The sequence below is a fragment of the Martes martes genome (genome assembly GCF_963455335.1).
Source record: "Martes martes genome assembly, chromosome: 1".
NCBI classification, from domain to species: domain Eukaryota; kingdom Metazoa; phylum Chordata; class Mammalia; order Carnivora; family Mustelidae; genus Martes; species Martes martes.
This window is the reverse complement of record NC_137888.1, coordinates 68,056,881-68,078,757: the sequence shown is the minus strand read 5'-3', so window position 1 is coordinate 68,078,757 and position 21,877 is coordinate 68,056,881. Positions and strand designations below refer to the sequence as shown.

Sequence of the window (21,877 nt, the reverse complement as noted above, 5' to 3'; positions counted from 1 at the left end):
AATGACATTCCATTCATTCTTTTTAAGATTTTATTTATTTATTTGAGAGAACAAGTGAGCATATGAGCACGGGAGGGAGGGGCAGGAGGAGAAGCAAGCTGAGCATGGAGTCTAATGCGGGCCGATCTCAGGACCCTGAGATCATGACCTGAGCCAAAGGCAGACACTTAACCAACTGAGCCACCACCCAGGTGCCCCATGTCAAGAATACTTTTGGATAATTATTTGATCCTGCAAACATTTTCTGTTTATATCTGTCAAGTGATAGTTTAAGTCTTTACATTTTAATTCATATAATATAAAAAAGAGCACTATGTTAATAGTATCTTTTCTATATAATTGCAGATCTCTCCAATATGGAAACCAATTCATATATCAGTCAATGCCACGAATGTTATCGCTATGGCTTGATTTTGGTGCTAAAGCATACGAATGGGAAAAAGGTATAATATTTTATGTAGAAGTTTTAAGGGATAAGAAAAATTTTAACTTTGGTATAAAGTCACATTTGGCTTGACAGTCTAACTTTAAAAAGCTAGGGATGAGTTTGATAATTTAAATTGAATATAAATGTGAGCAAGAATATTAACAAAGAGGAGAAACACTGAACACATAGACATAAGTTGTTGCAGTTCAAGGTTGCAAATGAGAGTCTACTCATTCCTTCCTGAATCTAATACATATAGAGAGATACTAGTTTAAGCCAAATAATTTACCCTAAAAGTTATAGTGGAATGTGGCTTGTTCTGTGTTTCTAGTGAAAATTAATAGCCCTTGAGGTTTTTTGTTTTGTTTTGTTTTGTTTAAAGATTTTATTTATTTATTTGACAGAGAGATCACAAGTAGGCAGAGAGTCAGGCAGAGAGAGAAGGGGGAAGCAGGCACCCTGCTGAGCAGAGAGCCCGATGTGGGGCTCGATCCCAGGACCCTGGGATCATGACCTGAGCCGAAGGCAGAGGCGTTAACCCACTGAGCCACCCAGGCACCCTAGCCCTTGAGTTTTTTAATGGCCCTAAATATGTTTTCCTATTTAGACAAAGACAACTATGTTCACAGATTGGCAAGTGATCTAATTTTAGGTGTGGGAATAACATATATTGTAAGCCTTTTTTTTTTTTTTTTAAGATATTATTTATTTATTTGACAGACAGAGATCACAAGTAGGCAGAGAGGCAGGCAGGGAGAGAGGGAGAAGCAGGCTCCCCGCCGAGCAGAGAGCCCAGTGCAGGGCTCAATCCCAAGACCATGGGACCATGACCTGAGCCGAAGGCAGAGGTCTTAACCTGCTGAGCCACCCAGGCGCCCCTTGTAAAGCCTTTTTTAAACCAAATTTTTCTTCTGTAAAATGAACTGATATACTGTTTTTTTCTTGTTTTTTTAACTTTGACTTTTTTCCAGCTGGCCGTTCTGATCGTGTACAAATGAGAAATGATTTAGCTAAAATAAACAAGGTTATCACAGAGCACACAAATCACTTAGCACCGTATCAGTTTTTGACTGCTTTTTCACAGTTGATCTCCCGAATTTGTCATTCTCACGATGAAGTTTTTGTTGTCTTGATGGAAATTATAGCTAAAGTGTTTCTAGCCTATCCTCAACAAGCAATGTGGATGATGACTGCTGTGTCAAAGGTAATATCGTAATCACAGTAGTGTCTTTTTCCATTTTATATGGCATTGATTATTTAGTGCTAATATGAAGATGCAAGTTCCAATGTTTCTTAGATTAGTAGCAAAACATAAGTTTTAAATATTTGAAAACAAGAGAAATTAAAGCATTATGTATCATGTTAAAATTCAGAAATATTTACCATATCAAACGAAAGGACTAAAATGTTAAGATCAAAGAATTCACTATGTTTTTTCTCTATGAAGTCAAATAAACTGTTAGTGCTTGGTATAAAATGGTAGCCTATTTTTTCAAAGTGTTTTATCCAAGCTATTAATCTAAGCTATTAATAATAGAAAAACTTTATTGCATTGTTAATGGGTATTTATATGATGGTAAATACATTTAATTATAAATATTTTAGAGAATTTGGAAAATACACAGGTATAAAAAGGAAAATTAAAATTCACTAATACTATTAATATTCTTCTGTATCTTTGTATGTGTATTTTCTATGTATATTTTAATGCTGTTTGGATTATAGAGATATATAATTTGCTATTTTTCACCTAACATTTTTACCATAGCATGTTCCTATGCATGAAATATTCTCTGAAGACACAATTTTAATAATTATATAAAATTCTATGGTAGTTAGCTTATAATTATTTTCTATAATTTATTTAACTGCTCTTTTCCATTGTTTTGCTCTTGTAATAAATACATCTAGATACATATACATTTATTCTTATTTCTGATTATTCCACCAAGATAGAGTCTAAGAAGAGAACTCATGAAGTCATAGGATAACAGCATTTTTATGGTTGTTGATAGCATTGCCAAATTGATTTCCAGTAAATTTGATCAGTATATATTCTCATCATGAATACTTTTTAAATTGATTTGTATCTATCAAAATTCTGTCTTTTTTTTAAAAATCTCATATAAAACTATATTTAATTCTTTTATGACAGTCTTCTTATCCCATGCGTGTGAACAGATGCAAGGAAATCCTAAATAAAGCTATTCATATGAAAAAATCCTTAGAAAAATTTATTGGAGATGCAACTCGCCTAACAGACAAGCTTCTGGAATTGTGCAATAAACCGGTATGATCATAAATCTTCCCACTTACAGACCAGTGTTGGATCATTATAAAAAACTTCTCTATGATTTTAGCTGGTTTTCTTTCATATGATTTAATTAAGTTAAAATTCTAACATAAGTAGGTATACACATACATAAAAATTCATTAAATTGTATACTGAAAAATATGCAATTTACCTTAATAAAATGGTCTTTAAAATTTTAAAGCTCTTCTTAGTGTAGATTCTGAGGGTAAATTATCCGTATTTATTAGAAGTAATTTAAGTAGAGTAATTTAAGTAATTACTTAATTTAAGTAAATTAAGTAATTAGAAGTAATTTAATAAGTTGTAAAAATATAAGTATGTAAAAACTCAAAGTCATTTCTATTACTGTTTTGTGTCATATCTTTAAATTTTCAGAATTTATTCATTATTACATATATGAGAGGAAAGATGATTGGAGTTTTGGTTTTCATTTCATTTCATTTCATTCTGCCAGTACATATTTATTTCATTGCCTCTTGGCAGCACTAATGCTAAGTGAAACAAAGATAAAGAAGACATGCTCTCCTGCATTGAAGTGCTGATAGTGTTGTAGGGAGCTAAGGAGATGGTTATTATCTAGTTTAATAACTACTTTTTTCAGTATACTTGTGTCTAGAGTATGAACAACATGCTTACAGGGGTAACACTCTTTTCTCAAGGAAATAGAAGGGAAAAAACCCGAAACATACGTATAGAAAAGGTAAAAGTAAGGAATAAGGTTAGTTAGGAAGAAGGGGAAAGAGAGTCTTTACAGTTAAATAGCTAGATTTCACTTTATAAATATTCAGTCTATTAGCTGTTTATAGGTGAGAAAATACAGACTATTCTCTTTTTTACCTTCCCTTTATCAGTAAACACCTTGAAAGAGTAATCTGCTTTTGTTATCTGTTTTAGTCCTATTTGAGTAACAAACGTTATGATAATGGCCAATATTTATTAAACACTGGCACTTTTTTAAGTGCTTTACATGTACAAGTTTTCAGTTCTGTATCTGAAATTTTTGTGGCCAGCTAGGCTGCATTTAGGAATTCAGAATTTTTCAGATTTTTCAAGGTAATATAATAGTATATGTACTCAATATTCAGTGTCCCTACTGAGAGTATTCTGATAGAGTATCCCATAATCAGTTACGTAACTGTTTCTACAGTGAAATGTATTAATCTTTACTCTAAGTAAGAAGTTCAGGTATCATTTTGCTGCCTAAGGAGATTTGGTACAAAAAAAGACTTGATTTCCACAGCTCTTTGGATTTTGGAATGTCTGATAAATAGATTGTAGGCCTTTATTGTCTCCATTAGTCATTAAACAGTCCACTGGTATAGGTATTATTATTGATAATGCAAAAGAGTGCAGAGGGTAAATGAGATATATATAACAAACTCTTAGAAAACTGCTGACTGCTTAACCATTGTAACTAAAATACTGTAAAATTAAAATTTTGTTTTGGTTGAGAATAAGTGTTCTGTAATTCAAGGTAAACCCATGAAAATTAAAATGTACTATTTTCTTTCCCCAGGTGGATGGAAGTAGTTCCACATTAAGCATGAGCACTCATTTTAAAATGCTTAAGAAGCTGGTAGAAGAACCAACATTTAGTGAAATCCTCATTCCTTTACAATCAGTCATGATACCTACTCTTCCATCCATTCCGGGTGCCCATGCTAACCATGAGCCATTTCCTGGGCACTGGGCCTATATCGCAAGCTTTGATGATATGGTAAACTTCAATATTATGTAACTGTAACTATGATTTTTAAATTTAGTTAAGTTAAAAACTTCAAATTGGGTATTTTTTTAAGTGTTTTTCTCAGAGACTAAGTGCATTTTTTTGTTTGTTTTTTTTCTTTTTAGAGATCTTATTTATTTGAGAGAGAGAGAGAGAGAGACAGCATGAGAGGGTCAGAGGGAGAACCAGGCTCCCCACTGAGCAGGGAGTCTGATGCAGGACTCCATCCTGGGACTCCATGATCATGACCTGAGCTGAAGGCAGTCGTTTAACCAACTTGAGTCACCCAGGCGCCCCCTAAGTGCATTTTATTTGTAAAGAAAAGAACTACAAGAAATACAGAAAAGTAAAACTCTCTTATCTGATGAGATAAAATTGAATGTTAAAAATCCCATGTTCTCAATATCTGTGACGTATAAAAATATCCATATGGAGAAGATTGATACTTTTCCAATGTGTATTATGATGAATGAGAGCCATGCATCTTAAATAGCATAATAGAGAGATGGTTCTTTCACCATTTTTAGCTTTCTATGTCTTCCAGTGATCGCCTTTTCTCTCCTAAGCTTCTCTGGTACATATTGCTAACATTATGTGTCTGTTTCTAATCAGTTACTACCTTTGTACTGTCAACTTTTCAACTATATGCATTTATCTTCTCCAGTGTATTGTAAGATACGCAGTGTTCATGCTTATTCTCCTTTTGATCTTGTACAACCTCTAGGACAGTGACTTTAAAAAAAAAAAACCCGGGGCGCCCGGGTGGATCAGTTGGTTGAGCATCTGCCTTCGGCTCGGGTCATGATTCCAGGGTCCTGGGATCGAGTCCCACATCAGGCTCTCTGCTCAGCAGGGAGCCACCTTCTCCATCTCCCTCTGCCTGCTGCTGTGCCTATCTGTGATCCCTCTCTGTCAAATAAATAAATAATATCTTAAAAAAAAATAAAATAAAAAATAAAACCCATGTTAAACTGAGTATTTTGATTTTTTTTAGATGCTTGTATTGTTTTACTGTGATTTCTATTTTTCACAATTTGATTTTTCCATGCTTTCTTTCATCCTGAAAATGGAGAACAAAATACTTTGTTTATACTTCAGAAGGAAGTAAAATTCAGCTAAGAAGAGCTTGATTTTTTTTAAATATAACATGTGACTATGAATATGTGACTATTTTAAAGAAGTGGTACTAGAACATTTCTAAGTAAATACTTTTGAAAACTGTTTGTTCCAGTAATTCTATGTATCAAAACATGTGTTTAATTGCTTCAGAGCCAGGTACTAAACCACATAATGAAATAATTCTTTCTTACAGTCATGCTTTATTTTTAACTTAATAGTATTCAGTTTATTAACTCACCTCATTAGGTGGACTTGATATTGGAAGAGTTTCTTTTTTCTTTTCTTTTTAAGATTTTATTTATTTATTTGACACACAGAGAGAGGTCACAAGTAGGCAGAGAGAGAGGAGGAAGCAGGCTCCCTGCAGAGCAGAGAGCCAGATGTGGGGCTTGATCCTAGGACCCTGAGATCATGACCTGAGCTGAAGGCAGAGGCTTAACCCACTGAGCCACCCAGGCACCACTGAAAGAGTTTCTTTTTTCAAAAATCGAGTTACATTCAATTGTTAACTATTTCTTACCATTAAAGACATTTAAAAACAGTGTCTCCAGCTCTCAAGACAGGATCCAAAAATCTTTTAGGGGCGCCTGGGTGGTTCAATCAGTTGAGGGGCTTCCTTTGGCTCAGGTCATGATCCTGTGGTCCTGGGATCCAGACCTTTATCAGGCTCCTGCTCAGTGGGGAGTCAGCTCCTCCTGTTCCCTTTACCCCTCCTTGCTGCTCACTCATGTTCCCGTATGCTCGCTCTCTCTCAAATAAATCTTTAAAAAAAAAATCTTTTAAATATTGTGGCTGTCCTGAAGAGGCTGCCTAAATTTGGATCTGTAAGTACTTATATTGCTAATTAAGTAATCCTTTTACTTTATAACCATTCCTAATGGGTGACTGTGGGTCTCTATTCATTGGCATTCTTTTCATAGACTATCAGTGATTATGATAAAAGAAATTATTAAAATAATAAACTTACTACACAGTATAGGTTATTATATTCTTTTTGTTAGGTAACACAATATTTACATATAAAAATTTAAACAAAGAATCTTGACCTTAACTTATATATAACTCATTATCTTTTAGGTGGAAATTCTTGCTTCTCTTCAGAAACCAAAGAAGATCTCTTTAAAAGGATCAGATGGAAAGTTCTACATCATGATGTGTAAGCCAAAAGATGACCTGAGAAAGGATTGTAGACTAATGGAATTCAATTCCTTGATAAATAAGGTTTGGAGATAGTTTGCTTTAATTTTAGAATTATTCTACTATCATGTGATAAGAGCTTTTCATAATGCAGATAGATCATTGTTAAAAAGAGAATGAAATGTATTGCCTTTTTTGTTTTAATTTTTTTATTGGGATAAAACTTACATTTTAACCACTTTCAACAGTTCAGTTCAGTGACGTTAAGTACGTACACATTTTTGTACAACTATCACCACCATCCCTCTGCAGAACATTTTTCATCTTCCCAAACTGAAACTCCCTAGTCAGTAAACAATAACTTCTCATTCCCTTCCTCCTCAGCCTCTGGTAACCACCATTCTACTTTCTCTCTTATGAATTTGACTACTCTAGATACCTTGTAGAAGTCGAATCACATTTTTTATGCCTTTTTACTGGCTTATTTCACTTAGCATTGCCTTCAGGGTTCATGAATGTTATATTATGTGTCAGAATTTTTTCCTGAGTAAGGCTGAATAATATACCACTGTATGTAAATACTGCATTTTGTTTATTCATTCATCTATCAGTGGACACTTGGGTTGCTTCCACTTTTTGCTATTGTGAATAATAAATAGCTCTTTGAATCCCTTCTTCAGTTTTGAGTATTTATCCAGAAATGGAATTGCTGGTTTCATGTAATTTATTACTTTAAAAAATAACATTACTCTGAGGTTGCTGGGTGAGGGGGCAGTGGGGGAGTAGGGACAGGGTGATTGGATTATGGACATTGAGGAGGGTATGGGCTATGGTGAGTGCTGGGAAATGTGTGAGCCTGATGATTCACAGACCTGTACCCCTGAGACAAATAATACGTTATATGTTAATAAAAATAATTAAAAAATAAAAATAAAAACAGTGTTAGCAATTCTCAAAAAAAAATAACATTACTTTTATTGTATTGAAAAAAGCATGTAACACATGTTAGGGAAAATATTTTCTATTTAATGTTTAAATTATCTGTAATAGACTCTATCAGATGTGTTTGTTTCAGTGTTAGACAAAAGATACTGGGTTCTATTTTGGGGTTTGGGGTTTTTTTGTTTTGTTTTGTTTTGTTTTTAAAGGATTTGCAGGGGTAGGGAGGGGCAGAGGGAGAGGGAGAGAGAGAATCTCAAGCAGACTCCCTGCTGAACACAATCCTGATGCAGGGCTTGATCTCACAACCCTGAGCTTATGACCTGAGCTGAAATCAAGAGTTGGATGCTTAACCAACTGAGCCACACAGCTGCCCCAGGTTCTGTTTTTATCAACACACCATTTAAAGGTGATCATTAGTATTTTTTTTTTGGTTCATTTGTTAAGTGCTTGATTTCTGTCTCAGAGATGATATGAGAAATTTTATTAATTTTATGGATGACCTTAGGTATTTTGAATTATTCTGTGGCCAGGTATTTGTAAATGCATAGCAGCTATTTTTTCCATTGGTGAAAATTAAACCATACAATAGAAAGATGAAATTTAATATTTTTTTAATAAACTTCTTGTTCCCTCCTCTCTATCCTCTCCCCATATTTCACTAGCACCTCTTTTATTAGCAGGAAAAGTTACGGACTTTCAACATAGAAGAGATGCAGCAACAGATAACTTAATTTTTAGAAAAGAACAACTATGGTTTGTACTTAGTGTAACCAAAAATAATTTAAAAATTAATATCACGTTAACCCATTTCAAAGGCACTATGAAGGGTTATTTTTTATTTAAAATGCTTGGTAAATTGGTAACCTAATTCACTGACCATTAGTTTGTTCATCCGAAGCTCCCTTAAGTGTTTTTCTGGTTAAGGGTATCAACTGGCCTGGCTTTAGTTTATAAATTTATCTTAATCAGCTTTGTCACAGATTATTTCATTACTGTTCCATCACATTGCTATGGTAAAATACAATAGCCTGATAGTGAAAAACTACAGTCTATCTTGGTCTAGGGGACCACAAACTGATCTTTACATGTCATTCTTTTTTTATTTTTTGTATATATATTTTTATTAACATATAATGTATTATTTGACCCAGGGGTACAGGTCTGTTAATTGTCAGGCTTTCACACTTCACAGCACTCACCATAGCACATACCCTCCCCAATGTCCATAACCCAACCACCTTCTCCATACCCCCCTCCCTCCAGCAACCCTCAGTTTGTTTTGTGAGATTAAGAGTCTCTTACGGTTTGTCTCCCTCCTGATCCTATCTTGTTTCATTTTTTCCTTCCCTACTCTCCAAACCCCCCGTGTTGCCTCTCAAATTCCTCATATCAGGGAGATCATATGATAATTGTCTTTCTCTGATTGACTTATTTCTCTCAGCATGATACCCTCTAGTTCCATCCACATCATTGCAAATGGCAAGATTTCATTTCTTTTGATGGCTGCATAGTATTCCATTGTATATATATACCACATCTTCTTTATCCATTCATCTGTTGATGGACATCCAGGTTCTTTCCATAGTTTGGCTATTGTGGACATTGCTGCTATAAACATTTGGGTGCACATGCCCCTTTGGATCACTACATTTGTATCTTCAGGGTAAATACCCAGTAGTGTGATTGCTGGGTTGTAGGGTAGCTCTGTTTTCAACTTTTTGAGGAACCTCCATACTGTTTTCCAGAGTGGCTACACCAGCTTGCATTCCTACCAACCGTGTAGGAGGGTTCCCCCTTCTCCACATCCTCGCCAACACCTGTCATTTCCTGACTTGTCAATTTGAGCCATTCTGACCAGTGTGATGTGGTGTGTCACTGTGGTTTTGATTTGTATTTCCCTGATGCCAAGTGATGTTGAGCACTTTTCATGTGTCTGTTGGCCATTTAGATGTCTTCTTTGCAGAAATGCCTGTTCATGTCTTCTGCCCATTTCTTGTTTGGGTTATTTGTTCTTTGGGTGTTGAATTTGATAAGTTCTTTATAGATTATAGCTACTGGCCCTTTATCTGATAATGCTGTCTGCAATATCTCTTTACATGTCATTCTAATGCTGTACTGTTTGGCTGACATTTATATAGTCTGTTTATTCCTGAAGTTTAAAATATGTTTTTGGTTAGTGATTGTGCTTTTCAGTTGGACAGGTTGCAATTATATTTGTGTGCTTAGTTTGTTTATTTCATACAGTTTTAGAATTATACAAAATACTGTTCATCTTTACCTAGAATAATTCAGGATTAATCCGATGAGATGTAAAAAGGTTTCTTCTACTAGGAGACAGTTTTTCAAATGAAGCCATAATATTAAATTGTAAGAATAAAATGACATTTTGAGGTTATTACAAAACTCATACTTTTGTTTAAATAATCAAAATTAAACAGCAGTCTTTGTGCCCAAGGACTTAATATTTCAATAATATCTATAAAGCAATAAAAAATAAAAGAACATTTTGTTCTTGTTAAATATACAAGTATAATATTTTGAACACAATATTGTTGTCACATTAACAGTGAATAATCAAAAAGAGCGACTTGCCTGACACATCTTTAATGATTTGGAAAAGACTATAGATACTATCCCAGTAGCTTCCTTTCCTATCATTCTGAAGAATTATTCGTCTATACCACATAGTAAACTTTAACTGGGTTTCTTTTGCTATGAAATGAATAATCTTTAGATATATTTGACATGACATTTGGAAATTCTGAATTTTTAAGTTTATATGTGTTTTTTTTAATAGTGCTTAAGAAAAGATGCAGAATCTCGTAGAAGAGAACTTCATATTCGAACGTATGCAGTTATTCCTCTGAATGATGAATGTGGGATTATTGAGTGGGTTAACAACACTGCTGGCTTGAGACCTATTCTGACCAAACTATATAAGGAAAAGGGTACTAAAATTAATTCTTAAAATATAAATATATGACTATAAAATCTAACAATATGCATAATTATTAAGATGTTACTGTACCTTTTCTTGTATAAGCCACAGTAGAATTTCTAGGTCAAATGAGGTTCAATATACAGTATTACTTATGTGTTTTTCTTCCTAGTGTTTTATTCCCTTTCTTATCCTAATTATATCATTATCCCAAAAGAATTTGATGTAGCTTATAAGAATGTATGAATTTGATGTAGTTTATAAGAATGTATACTAAAATTTGTTTTTTCACAAAGGTATTGGTTAGCGATTCTGAAACTACTTTATGTGTATACTCAACTTTAGCAAATAAATAAATATGTTATGGATAATGAGAGCTAGCTTTTTCACTGTGAGAGAAAGAAAAGGAAAGGGAAGGCTAGAATAGAGCCGCAAGTATTAGATTGGAATTAGAGGCTCCACCTGGACAAATCTGGGATAATTTGGGCAACAAAATAAATAATGATATAGTATTAGATTAACTCATGGAATAAAATAAATAGACATGCTGGGGCACCTGGGTGGCTCAGTGGGTTAAAGCCTCTGCCTTCGGCTGAGGTCATGATCTCTGGGTCCTGGGATCAAGCCCCGCATCGGGCTCTCTGCTTAGCAAGGAGCCTGCTTCCCTTCCTCTCTCTCTGCCTGCCTCTCTGCCTGCTTGTGATCTCTGGCTGTCAAATAAATAAATAAATAAATAAATCTTTTGAATAAATAAATAGACATGAATCCACATTGATATAAATAAATAATTAAGTAGGGAAGTAGGAATTGTTCTTCCTTACAGTAGAATTACAGTGAATAAATGTAGAGAAAATGATGGAAATAGAAAATAACCAGTTAGCAAGTACCACAGTAATAATTGCCGGCAGTGAATATCAATGGATCCTAAAATGAATGAGCAAAAGTATGATGAGAAACAGGTTATTTGTTGGGTCTCAGAGTATCTCCCCACAGCATACTTGTTATAAAGGGAAAAAAATAGTAACTTTACAGTGGAGAAACAAAAATATAAGTCATTAGAACTCTTTAAAAATGTCAAGGTAATGAAAGACAAAGACAGAAATTTCCCAGGGTTGAGGACATTAAGGAGACATGACAGCTGAATGTAATATGGGGTCCTGAGTTGGTCCTGGTCCAGAAAAAAAGACGGTAGTGGGACAGTTGGTGAAATTTGAGTAAAGATCTGAAGGTTAGTCAATAACATTGTAACTATCAATTTCCTAATTTAGGTAATTGTGCTATTTTTATAAAAGACATGAGCATTAAGAATAGCTGGGTGAAGAATATATGGGTATTCTTTGTATCACTATGCAATTTTTTGTAAGTCTAGAACTATTTTGAAATAAAATTTTTATTGCATATGATGCAGTACATTATAAGTAAATAGATGAAGTTATCAGAATAAGGTAGGAGATAAGTATATTCATTTCCCTAGGGCTGCTGTAACAAAGTCCTACGAACAAAAGAAATGTATTCTCTCAGTTTGGTAAGGCTATGAATCCAAAATCTTGGTGTTAGTAAGGCCAGATCTCTGATAGCTCTTGGGGAGAATCTCTTCCAGACCTTTCTGTCAGCTTCTGCTGTCTCCAGCAATCTTTGGTGTGCCTTAGTTTTATAGATGGATCATTTCACTCTCTCTCCTGTCATCACATAGTGTTCTAAGTCTGTATGTCTCTGTTTTCTCTTCCTATATAACATTTTATATATTAGTCATATTATAATAAGGGCCCACCCTAATTACTTCCTCTTTTTTTTTTTTTAAAGATTATTTATTTTTTTATTTGACAGAGAGAGAAATCACAAGTAGGCAGAGAGGCAGGCAGAAGCAGGCCCCCACTGAGCAGAGAGCCCAACGCGGGGCTCGATCCCAGGACCCTGGGATCATGACCTGAGCCGAAGGCAGAGGCTTAACCCACTGAGCCACCCAGGTGCCCCCCTAATGACTTCCTCTTAACCTGATTACATGGGCAACAACCCTCTCTTTCAAGGTCACATTCACAGGTCCTAGGGGTTAGGTCTTAAACACATTTTTTTGAGGGTACAGTTTAACCCATAACAATAAGTGATACTGATAAATTACCGTATTATTGTGCTAAGTATGTTATATACTTTATTTTTTATTGTTAATAAGTCTGAGTATCTCTATTTTATATACAGTGCCAGAGGTTAAGTAACTTAGCCAAGTTCACAAAGCTGATAAGTTGCAGAGCTGAAACTCAAAGATTGGACTCTTATTGCAAGGAACTTGCTATCGATATTTTATTAGAAAGATAAAATATTATGTGTGATTTAATTATTGCTTTCAGATTTTTAAAAATAGTAAAAAAAAATTTTTTTATATCATAAACACATGGGAACTGTAACATTTGAATCTAAAACCTCAAATCTTGGGGCAGCGGGGTGGCTCAGTTGGTTAAGTGGCTGTCTTCGACTCAGGTCCTGGGATCGAGCCCCACATTGGGCTCCCTGCTCAGTGAGAACCTGCTTCTCCCTCTCCCTCAGCCTGCCGCTCTGCCTACTTTTGCTCTCTCTCTCTTTCTCTCTCAAATAAATAAATCTTTAAAAAAAAAATAAAAACAAAACAACAAAAAAAACCCTCAAATCTCAAACTTGTCCATAAAACTTTTGGCCATGATTCGGGTATAAAAAGCACCAAACCAAGGTGGGCCTAAAAGGCACTTAATAGACTGGAGTCATTATAAGGCTAACCAGTGTATCAGAAGAAAAAGTCCTATTTCTCCAGATGATTTCCAATGTACAAGATTAGTTCAAGAACCAGGTGTACAATGAAGCTTATAGGCTAGCATTATTACAGAGTAAATTATTTCAGAGCACCATTGTAGGTTTTTTAATAATGATTCTGTGTGGATCTATACTACATGCTGAGGAACAGAGAAATCACTATAATTTTAGTGAGGGCTGCAGCATTTTTATAATTCCAAGAGTACTCTTTACATTGGATTTATTCTGAGTGATATTTTCTGGAATTAGTTGATTCTACAACATTAGTTTTAGTTGACATTTTCATCAACAAGTGGCTTCACTTAAGATAAGTATAGGGAAACATAATGTGTTATTTTATTATAATAACTTTACCTATGTATAATTAAAATGTTTCTGTTTGTTCTTGCTTTTTTAATAATTTGAATAAAAAAAGATTTTTTTTTAAAGTTGCCTATTTTCTTCTTTGGCTTGTGATTAATGGAAACCACTCTACCTTGCAGGAGTTTATATGACAGGAAAAGAACTTCGCCAGTGCATGCTACCAAAAGCTGCAGCTTTGTCTGAAAAACTCAAAGTATTCCGAGAATTTCTCCTACCCAGGCATCCTCCTGTTTTTCACGAGTGGTTTCTGAGGACATTCCCTGATCCTACATCATGGTAAGTTACCAAGAAGATAATACATTGTTATGGTTAATGTTTTAAAAAATATTTTAGATTTATGTTGCCTCATGTGGCATAAAGATATTTGATAAGCCTTGTGCTTTTCTTTAGGTACAGTAGCAGATCAGCATACTGCCGTTCCACTGCAGTTATGTCAATGGTTGGTTATATCCTGGGGCTTGGAGACCGTCATGGTGAAAACATTCTCTTTGATTCTCTGACTGGTGAATGTGTACATGTAGATTTCAACTGTCTCTTCAATAAGGTAGGTGATGTGACTTACTCTAGTAATTGTATGTTTTCTCCCAATTTCCTTTGTTCAACAACTGTTTTTCTTAGACATACCCATTGGTGGCAGTTTTAGTCACAGTTGAGTCACACTAAGAGTTTGTTGACTGGTTTTGATTGGTGCATCCCTGAGTCCTCAGTAAAGCAACTTAAGATGAAGAGAATTCAGAATAGTGATACAGTAAAATCAGCACTGAGCTTGAAATCCAATGGTTCAAGTTCTGACTCAGTTCTTAGTTATGTGAACATGGGCAGATCAGGTCATTTTACTGAGACTTAGTTTTAGAGAGACATAACAGTTTAATGTGAGGGTTTCCAAACCTGACAGCATTATCAGAATCATCCAAGAATTTAAGCAAAATATGCAGATATCTAGCAGACATCCCAGGAGATTCTGTAGGTCCAGAGTGGGGCCTAGGAATAAATTAAGGTGGTTGGACTCTCCCTAAAGCCCCTTCTAATTTTCCAATGTTAATGATTCTAGAAGGCAGACTGGTAGGTTAACCCCCAATTTTCTTTATCCCCGTTTTCTATGGATTGCCTTCTGCTGTCACAGGAAACCAAGAAAGGTCATAGATACACATGAGATCAAATCAGAGTTAAACCACTAGTATATGTTAAAACATACAAGAAAGGAATTTAGGGAAACTCAGTAAGTTTGGGGATAAAAAGGCCTTATGGGAGGCAGGTTGAGAATGGCAGAAAGTAAATGAGCTGGACTTCACTGTATTGTATGTTATATATTCTGTCTGAGGGATTTGAACATCTAACATTTGGCTGTTTCTCTTCCTTTCCTGCTTTAAAGTGAAAGTCTTAAAAAGAAAAATATAAGAATATTTGGTTTTATTTTATATTATTCAAGAAGAACAATAAGGAAGTTAATATGATACTAAATGTTGAAAGAAATAAAAATTTCTCTATAGTAATATTCACTATACTAATTCAGTGACAGGTGATCATCCATCCTCTAGATCAAAGATAGAGTTACCTGGCTCCTTCGTGACAGAGGCCTTTAATATAGTTAAAAATATAAATATTTTGACAGTACTTTGCACTTTGCTTAGCATCTAGACATGAAGTTCTAACTTTTTTGCATAAAGATTTAAAATTTTAACATTGTGACTTTTTAATAAAATGCATTTTTTAAGGGAGAAACCTTTGAAGTTCCAGAAATTGTTCCATTTCGACTGACTCATAATATGGTTAATGGAATGGGTCCTATGGGAACAGAAGGTCTTTTTCGAAGGGCTTGTGAAGTTACAATGAGGCTGATGCGAGATCAGAGAGAGCCTTTAATGAGGTAATTACGTGTGTTTTGTAAACAATTTAACAGTAGTCTTGAATGTAATTATTGGTTCCTAAATATTGTTTTTTTATACTAGAAGCCACTTTGCATTGGTTGAAGTAGATTTTTTTAAATAATAGCTTTTTTAGAGATTTTATTTATTTATTTGACAGAGAGACAGTGAGAAAGGGAACACAAGTAGGGGGAGTGGGAGAGGAAGAAGCAGGCTTCTCAGGGAGCAGGGAGCCCGATGCGGGTGGGGCTCATTCCAAGGACCCTGGGATCATGGCCTGAGCCAGAGGCAGGTGCTTAACAACTGAGCATCCCCAGTGCCCTAAATAATAGCTTTATTAAGGTATAACTTAGAGTTCATTGCAGCATTGTTTACAATAGCCAAGAAGCAACCTGAGTGTCCACTGATGGTGAATGGGTAAAAAAAATTGTGGTGTGTATACACACACACACACACACACACACACACACACACACACACACACACACACACACACACACACAGGAATACTATTCAGCCATAAAAAAGAAGGAAATTTTGCCACTTGCAACAACATAGATAGACCTTGAGGGCGTTTATGCATAAATGAAATAAGTCATACAGAGAAAGACAAATATGTGAGATCACTTTTATGTGGAGTCTTAAAAAAATAGAACTACCTTAAAGTGATCTGGCAATCGAATTACTGAGTATTTACCAAAAGAATAAAAAAACCTGACTAATCCAAAGGGATACATGCATTCTGATTTTATAGCAGCATTATTTACAATAGCCAAGATATGGAAGAAGTCCAGGTGTCCATCAATTGATGAATGGATAAAGAAAATGTGGTATATGTACACAATAGAATATTATTTAGCTGTAAAAATGAAATTTTGCCATTTGCAATGACGTGGTTGGAGCTAGAAAGTATAATGCTGAGTGAAGTAAGTCAATCAGAGAAAGAAAAATACCATGACTTCACTCATATGTAGAATTTAAGAAACAAATCAGACAGGGAAAAAAATGAGAGAGAGACAAAGCAAGAAACAGACTCTTATTATAGAGAGCAGTCTAATGGTTACCAAAGGGGAGAGTGGGGGGATGGGTTAAATAGGTGATGGGAATTAAGGAGTACACTTGTCATGATATGCACATGTTGAGTCACTATACTGTACACCTGAAACTAATATAACACTATGTTAAGTAACTGGAATTAAAATAAAAGCAAATAGGGGCACCTGGGTGGCTCAGTGGGTTAAGGCCTCTGCCTTCGGCTCAGGTCATGATTCCAGGGTCCTGGGATCCAGCCCCACATCGGGCTCTCTGCTCAGCAGGGAGCCTGCTTCCCTTCCTCTCTCTCTGCCTGCCTCTTGCCTACTTGTGATCTCTTGTCTGTCAAATAAATAAATAAAATCTTTAAAAAATAAAAAATAAAATAAAATAAAAGCAAATAAAAAAAAAAAAACAGAGCTCATAGATACAGAAAACAGATTGGTGGTGGCCAGAGGTTGGGGGTGGGGGAAGGGCAAAATGGATGAAGGTACAAACTTTCAGCTATGAAATAAGTCATGGGAATATTATGTTTATGTTCTTGGACCAACTGGTATTAACTACCTTATTGTTAATAATATTTAAAATAATACATGTTTTTGTTAAGAAATAAGCTGTCTTTTTTTTTTTTAAGATTTATTTATTTGAGAGAGCACAAGTAGAGGTCGCAGAGGGAGAGGGAGAAGCAGACTCCCCACAGAGCAAAGGAATGTTATGTACAGCATCTTATGAAACACTAAGAGCCCTTTCCAATCTGGGGAAGTCAGGAAATAATTTCTGGAGGAAGTAGCTGAAACCTTAATGATAAATGGAATTGACCACACAAAGGGAAAGTGAGTGTTCTGAGTGATAGTAATATCAAGAAAAGTGAAAGCATGGACTGCCTAAAAAATGTAATTCTGTTTTCTAGAGCATACACTTCACATAGATGGCGCTGTGATGATCACACAGATGGGCAGGGCTAGATTATGAAAAGTCCACATGGGGCCGGTTTACATGTTTACACCTAGTCCTGAAAACAACCAGAAGTCATTGGGGGTTGGGGTAAGAAGAAAATTTAAAAAAAAAAGAAAAAATGAAGTCATCAGATTTTACCCTGTAGAAAAATTACAGTTGCTAGAGTCCAGAAAACTAGTTAGTGGACTATTTGAGTAACTCAGAAAAAAATGATGGTGCATTGGATGAGGTAGTGACAGTAGAAATGAAGGTAAATAGATTCTAAAGGGATTTAGGAGGTAGAATTGAGTGTTATAAGGAAGGAGAGCCAAGGGTGATTCCTAGACTTTTGTTTAGGACAAATGAGTGAGTAATGTTGTTCTTTACTGATTTGGGGAATACTGGTGAAATAGTTTGGGAAAGGGTAATGAGTTTCATTTTGGAAATACTGAATTTGAGGTGCCTACAAGAAATCTGAGTGGGTTTTTCCATAGGTAGTTTATATGAAGTGTACTGTATGCATTTAGAAATGGCACACAGAACTCACCTTGCTCTACTCTCCAAGAGCACCTCAGATCCCCCTCTATCTTCCCCTTTCCTCACTTTCCTTTCAACCCCTCAGTCCAAAACAGTAAGTTCACATCTTAATGATGCAGTACTAATGTGTGTTATAAGAATATTACCATTAGCTTCTCATCCCTATTTTTCACCTAAATGTTGACTAGTAGTGACACTTCTTTTTACAAAGATAACATTGTATTATATTTATTTACATTTTAGTGTCTTAAAAACTTTTCTACATGATCCTCTTGTGGAATGGAGTAAACCAGTGAAAGGACATTCCAAAGCACCACTGAATGAAACTGGGGAGGTTGTCAATGAAAAGGTTAGTAGAAGGTGTAGCTTGATATGAGGTGACACAGTATGTCTCTATCAATGAGAATTGACTCAAAATACTGTCAGTGACTGGCCATTGAATACTCTGAAAATCTAGTTCTTTATTTTATTATTATTACTATTTTTTTTAAGAGAGAAAGAGAGGGGAAGGGGCAGAGGAAGAGGGAGACAGAGAATCTTAAGCAAGCTCCATGCCCAGCACTGAACCTGACATGCGACTCAGATCTCACAACCTTGAGATCATGACCTGAGCCCAAATCAGTAGTTGGACGCTTAATCAATGGAGCCACCCAGGTACCCCTGAAATATAGTTCTTTAGAATGAAGGTGCCAATAAGTTTTCTTTATTGTCATTACTAATGTTAATGTTATTATAATTTGTGTAATAAAGTTCAAGACACATTTGTTTAACTTCAGGTGGTTTAGAATTACGAGATACAGTGGGAAAAACTTGCACATAGATTGCTTGAACTTACAAAGCAGCAGGTCTCAACTTTAATATATGGCAATTCACTCCTTACTAACGTTGGTTGAAATCTCAAAGTTTGCAGATAATCATTTTTAGTAAGTGAGAATAGATTGAGGATTGTTTTTCTAATAACATTCTCATTTTTGCATTTTGATAAGCTTTCTTATTGAGAGAAATGTGTACCATTCCAAGTAGCTTAGAACTCCATTTGCACTTAGTAACATAATCTAAATATTAGGCATTTAGAGTATTGTTGCTATTATTAGAATATTCATTCAAATGTTTTAGTCCTAACATTTTGGGGTAAATTTTTTAAATTACTATTTTTCTAGAATTGTAGTGTGGAAGAGATTCCCAGGAATTTCACATAGTCCAGAAAAATGTCCGTGCAGTTGATGCTAAATCAACATTGCAAGCCTCAAAATGTATCTCAAGTTGTGTTTGTTTCATTTCTTCTCTCTTTTGCCTGTTTTTGCTCCTAAAAGGGAGGTAATGATTCACAAAATGACATAAACATTTGTCAAACACCCCAAAAGTAGTAATTTCAAATTATCAACATTCAGGTATTATTAGGTTCTTAGCACTTATGATTTTCAATTTCTTCTTATTAGGCCAAGACCCATGTTCTTGACATCGAGCAGCGACTGCAAGGTGTAATCAAGACCCGAAACAGAGTGACAGGGCTGCCATTATCTATCGAAGGACATGTGCATTACCTTATACAAGAAGCTACTGATGAAAACTTACTGTGCCAAATGTACCTTGGTTGGACCCCATATATGTGAAATGAAATTACTTCAAAGAATATGCAAATCATCTAAAATTAGTGCATTTGGTATTACCTGTGATTGTTTATTCAGTTCCAAAGTACAGCATAAGTTTATGTTCTTGGAGCAACTGGTATTAACTACCTTATTGTTAACAATATTTAAAATAATATATGTTAAGAAATAAACTGCTTTTTTTTTTTTTTAGATTTATTTATTTATTTGAGAGAGCACAAGTAGAGGGGGCAGAGGGAGAGTGAGAAGCAGACTCCCCACAGAGCAGGGAGCTTAACTTGGGACTCCATCTGGGGATTCCAGGATCATGAGCTGAAGGCAGATGCTTTACCACCTGAGCCACCCAGACACCCCTAAACTACTTTCTTAATATATATTGTTAATTATAACTGGAGAAATGGAACATCTTATGTTTTTCTGTTCTAGAAAGATGTATTTACAAGAAATAAGCCAGCCTAATTTCATTTTATAACTTTTATGAGTTTTCTTTTAAGTACTAGCTAGCAAAAGGATTCATTTGAACAACAGAAAATTACATTGAATAAACGCTGTAGGCACAGCACTATGCTAGATTCCTGCACAGAGCTACCTTCCCTGCCCTCTAGGAACTGACAGTCTAGTCTAATAAAACAGATATAAACATAATGCACACATAAAGTTCACTTAATAAAACTTTTGTATGGTTGAAAATGTAATAGAAAAAGATATAAACCAAGGGGCATGAATATGAAAACTAATTTTAAAGATACTGTCATACGGACAGTTTACCAGAAAACAGAATCTAATAGTCTTAGAAGACACTTAAAATTTCACAAGATTTTGAAATTAAAGATTTTAATGTCCCATTTTTTGTAAATTTTCTTGCTGATGTAAAATAATTCAAAATATTTACAAAATAATGAGGTTATTCAAATAAACGGAAAAATTCTTTTTAACAGAATTTCACTTAAGTTCGCTTGATATTGTGCTTTTCTGTACGGGCTTAGAGTGTGATGGGAGAAAAACATGAAAACCAAGAGACATGAATGTGAAAGTATATCATAGTTCTGAGGGGCGCCTAATGTTGACTTAAGGAGGAAGCTGGGTGGGGTGGAAGGAAATTAGACATTTTTTCCAACAAATAATTCGCGGGAAAAAGTTTTTAAAAGAAGTTTTGATATAGGGTTATATTCCTCAAAAAAAAACCTTCCCCTTCCCCAAACAAAATAAACTAAACCAAAGAAATCACCAGATCTTTCCAAATCTGTTGAAAAATACTGAGATTAGTAATGCCAGGGCACAGAAGCAGTCAGGACAAATACCCTGTTCCAAAACTCTTCCAGCAGGCCCGTGAGGTTTTCACACCATTCCCACGTCTACTTACAAAACAGCTTGGTCAACCGACATTGCCAGAACTAAATATAACACACCCACACGCCGCTGCGCTTTTTTTTTTGTTTTGTTTTTTCTTAAGATTTCACTTATTAGAGATCACAAGTAGGCAGAGAGGCAGACAGAGAGAAAGGGAGGGGAAGCCGGCACCGTGCTGAGCAGAGAGCCCGATGCGGGGCTCAATCCCAGGGCCCTGAGATTATGACCTGAGCCGAAGACAGAGGCCCAACCCACTGAGCCACCCAGGTGCCCCCGCTGCCGGGCTCTTAAAGGCAATCACCAGGGAGCTCGGCGGTGAGCGAGAACCGGGATTAGAGCCCCGCCCCGGGGAAGCGGCCTCGAATTGGCCGCTCTAGGCCCGGCGACTGCTCTCTATGGTCGGGCGAGCGGTGTGTTGTCATCCGCGGAGCGACGGCCGGAGGCAGCGGCTTAGGCCCCGGCGGGGCGTTTGGTTTCGGTTTGGCCCTGACTGGAATTAGCGTTGACGGTCGAAATGGGAGTCCCCAAGTTTTACCGATGGATCTCGGAGCGGTATCCCTGCCTCAGTGAAGTGGTGAAAGAGCATCAGGTGGGTGAGCTAGGAGGCAGCGGCTTAGGAGGCCGAGAACCCGGGCCCCGCGGCCCTCCCTTTCTGCTCGTCGTCTGCCCCATGATCGGTGAAGGGAAGGGAGGAGAAGGTTTGAAGATACCCTGACTATCAGAATGGGGGCGAAGACGTGGGTTTCATTTCTGTGGGCAGAGCCGCGGGCATCGCGGCAGTTCTGACAGCTCTCCTGCGG

General features: G+C 35.9%; 2 protein-coding genes across 3 annotated transcripts in view; both read left to right on the top strand.

Moving 5' to 3' along the window:
• ATR (ATR checkpoint kinase) overlaps positions 1-20,675 on the top strand; it is a 101,573-nt gene extending 80,898 nt beyond the window's left edge. The window contains exons 37-47 of the mRNA XM_080822530.1: positions 346-443; positions 1,399-1,631; positions 2,583-2,717; positions 4,258-4,458; positions 6,664-6,807; positions 10,463-10,613; positions 13,867-14,023; positions 14,138-14,291; positions 15,463-15,614; positions 18,361-18,466; positions 19,557-20,675. Coding sequence (XP_080678656.1) covers positions 346-443; positions 1,399-1,631; positions 2,583-2,717; positions 4,258-4,458; positions 6,664-6,807; positions 10,463-10,613; positions 13,867-14,023; positions 14,138-14,291; positions 15,463-15,614; positions 18,361-18,466; positions 19,557-19,730 — 1,705 coding nt within the window. The 3' untranslated portion in view covers positions 19,731-20,675. The remainder of the gene's footprint in view (positions 1-345; positions 444-1,398; positions 1,632-2,582; positions 2,718-4,257; positions 4,459-6,663; positions 6,808-10,462; positions 10,614-13,866; positions 14,024-14,137; positions 14,292-15,462; positions 15,615-18,360; positions 18,467-19,556) is intronic.
• A 790-nt stretch (positions 20,676-21,465) lies between these two features.
• XRN1 (5'-3' exoribonuclease 1) overlaps positions 21,466-21,877 on the top strand; it is a 104,068-nt gene continuing 103,656 nt past the window's right edge. For both annotated transcript variants that reach the window (XM_080822544.1, XM_080822543.1), the window contains exon 1: positions 21,466-21,666. In XM_080822544.1, coding sequence (XP_080678670.1) covers positions 21,592-21,666 — 75 coding nt within the window. In that variant the 5' untranslated portion in view covers positions 21,466-21,591. The remainder of the gene's footprint in view (positions 21,667-21,877) is intronic.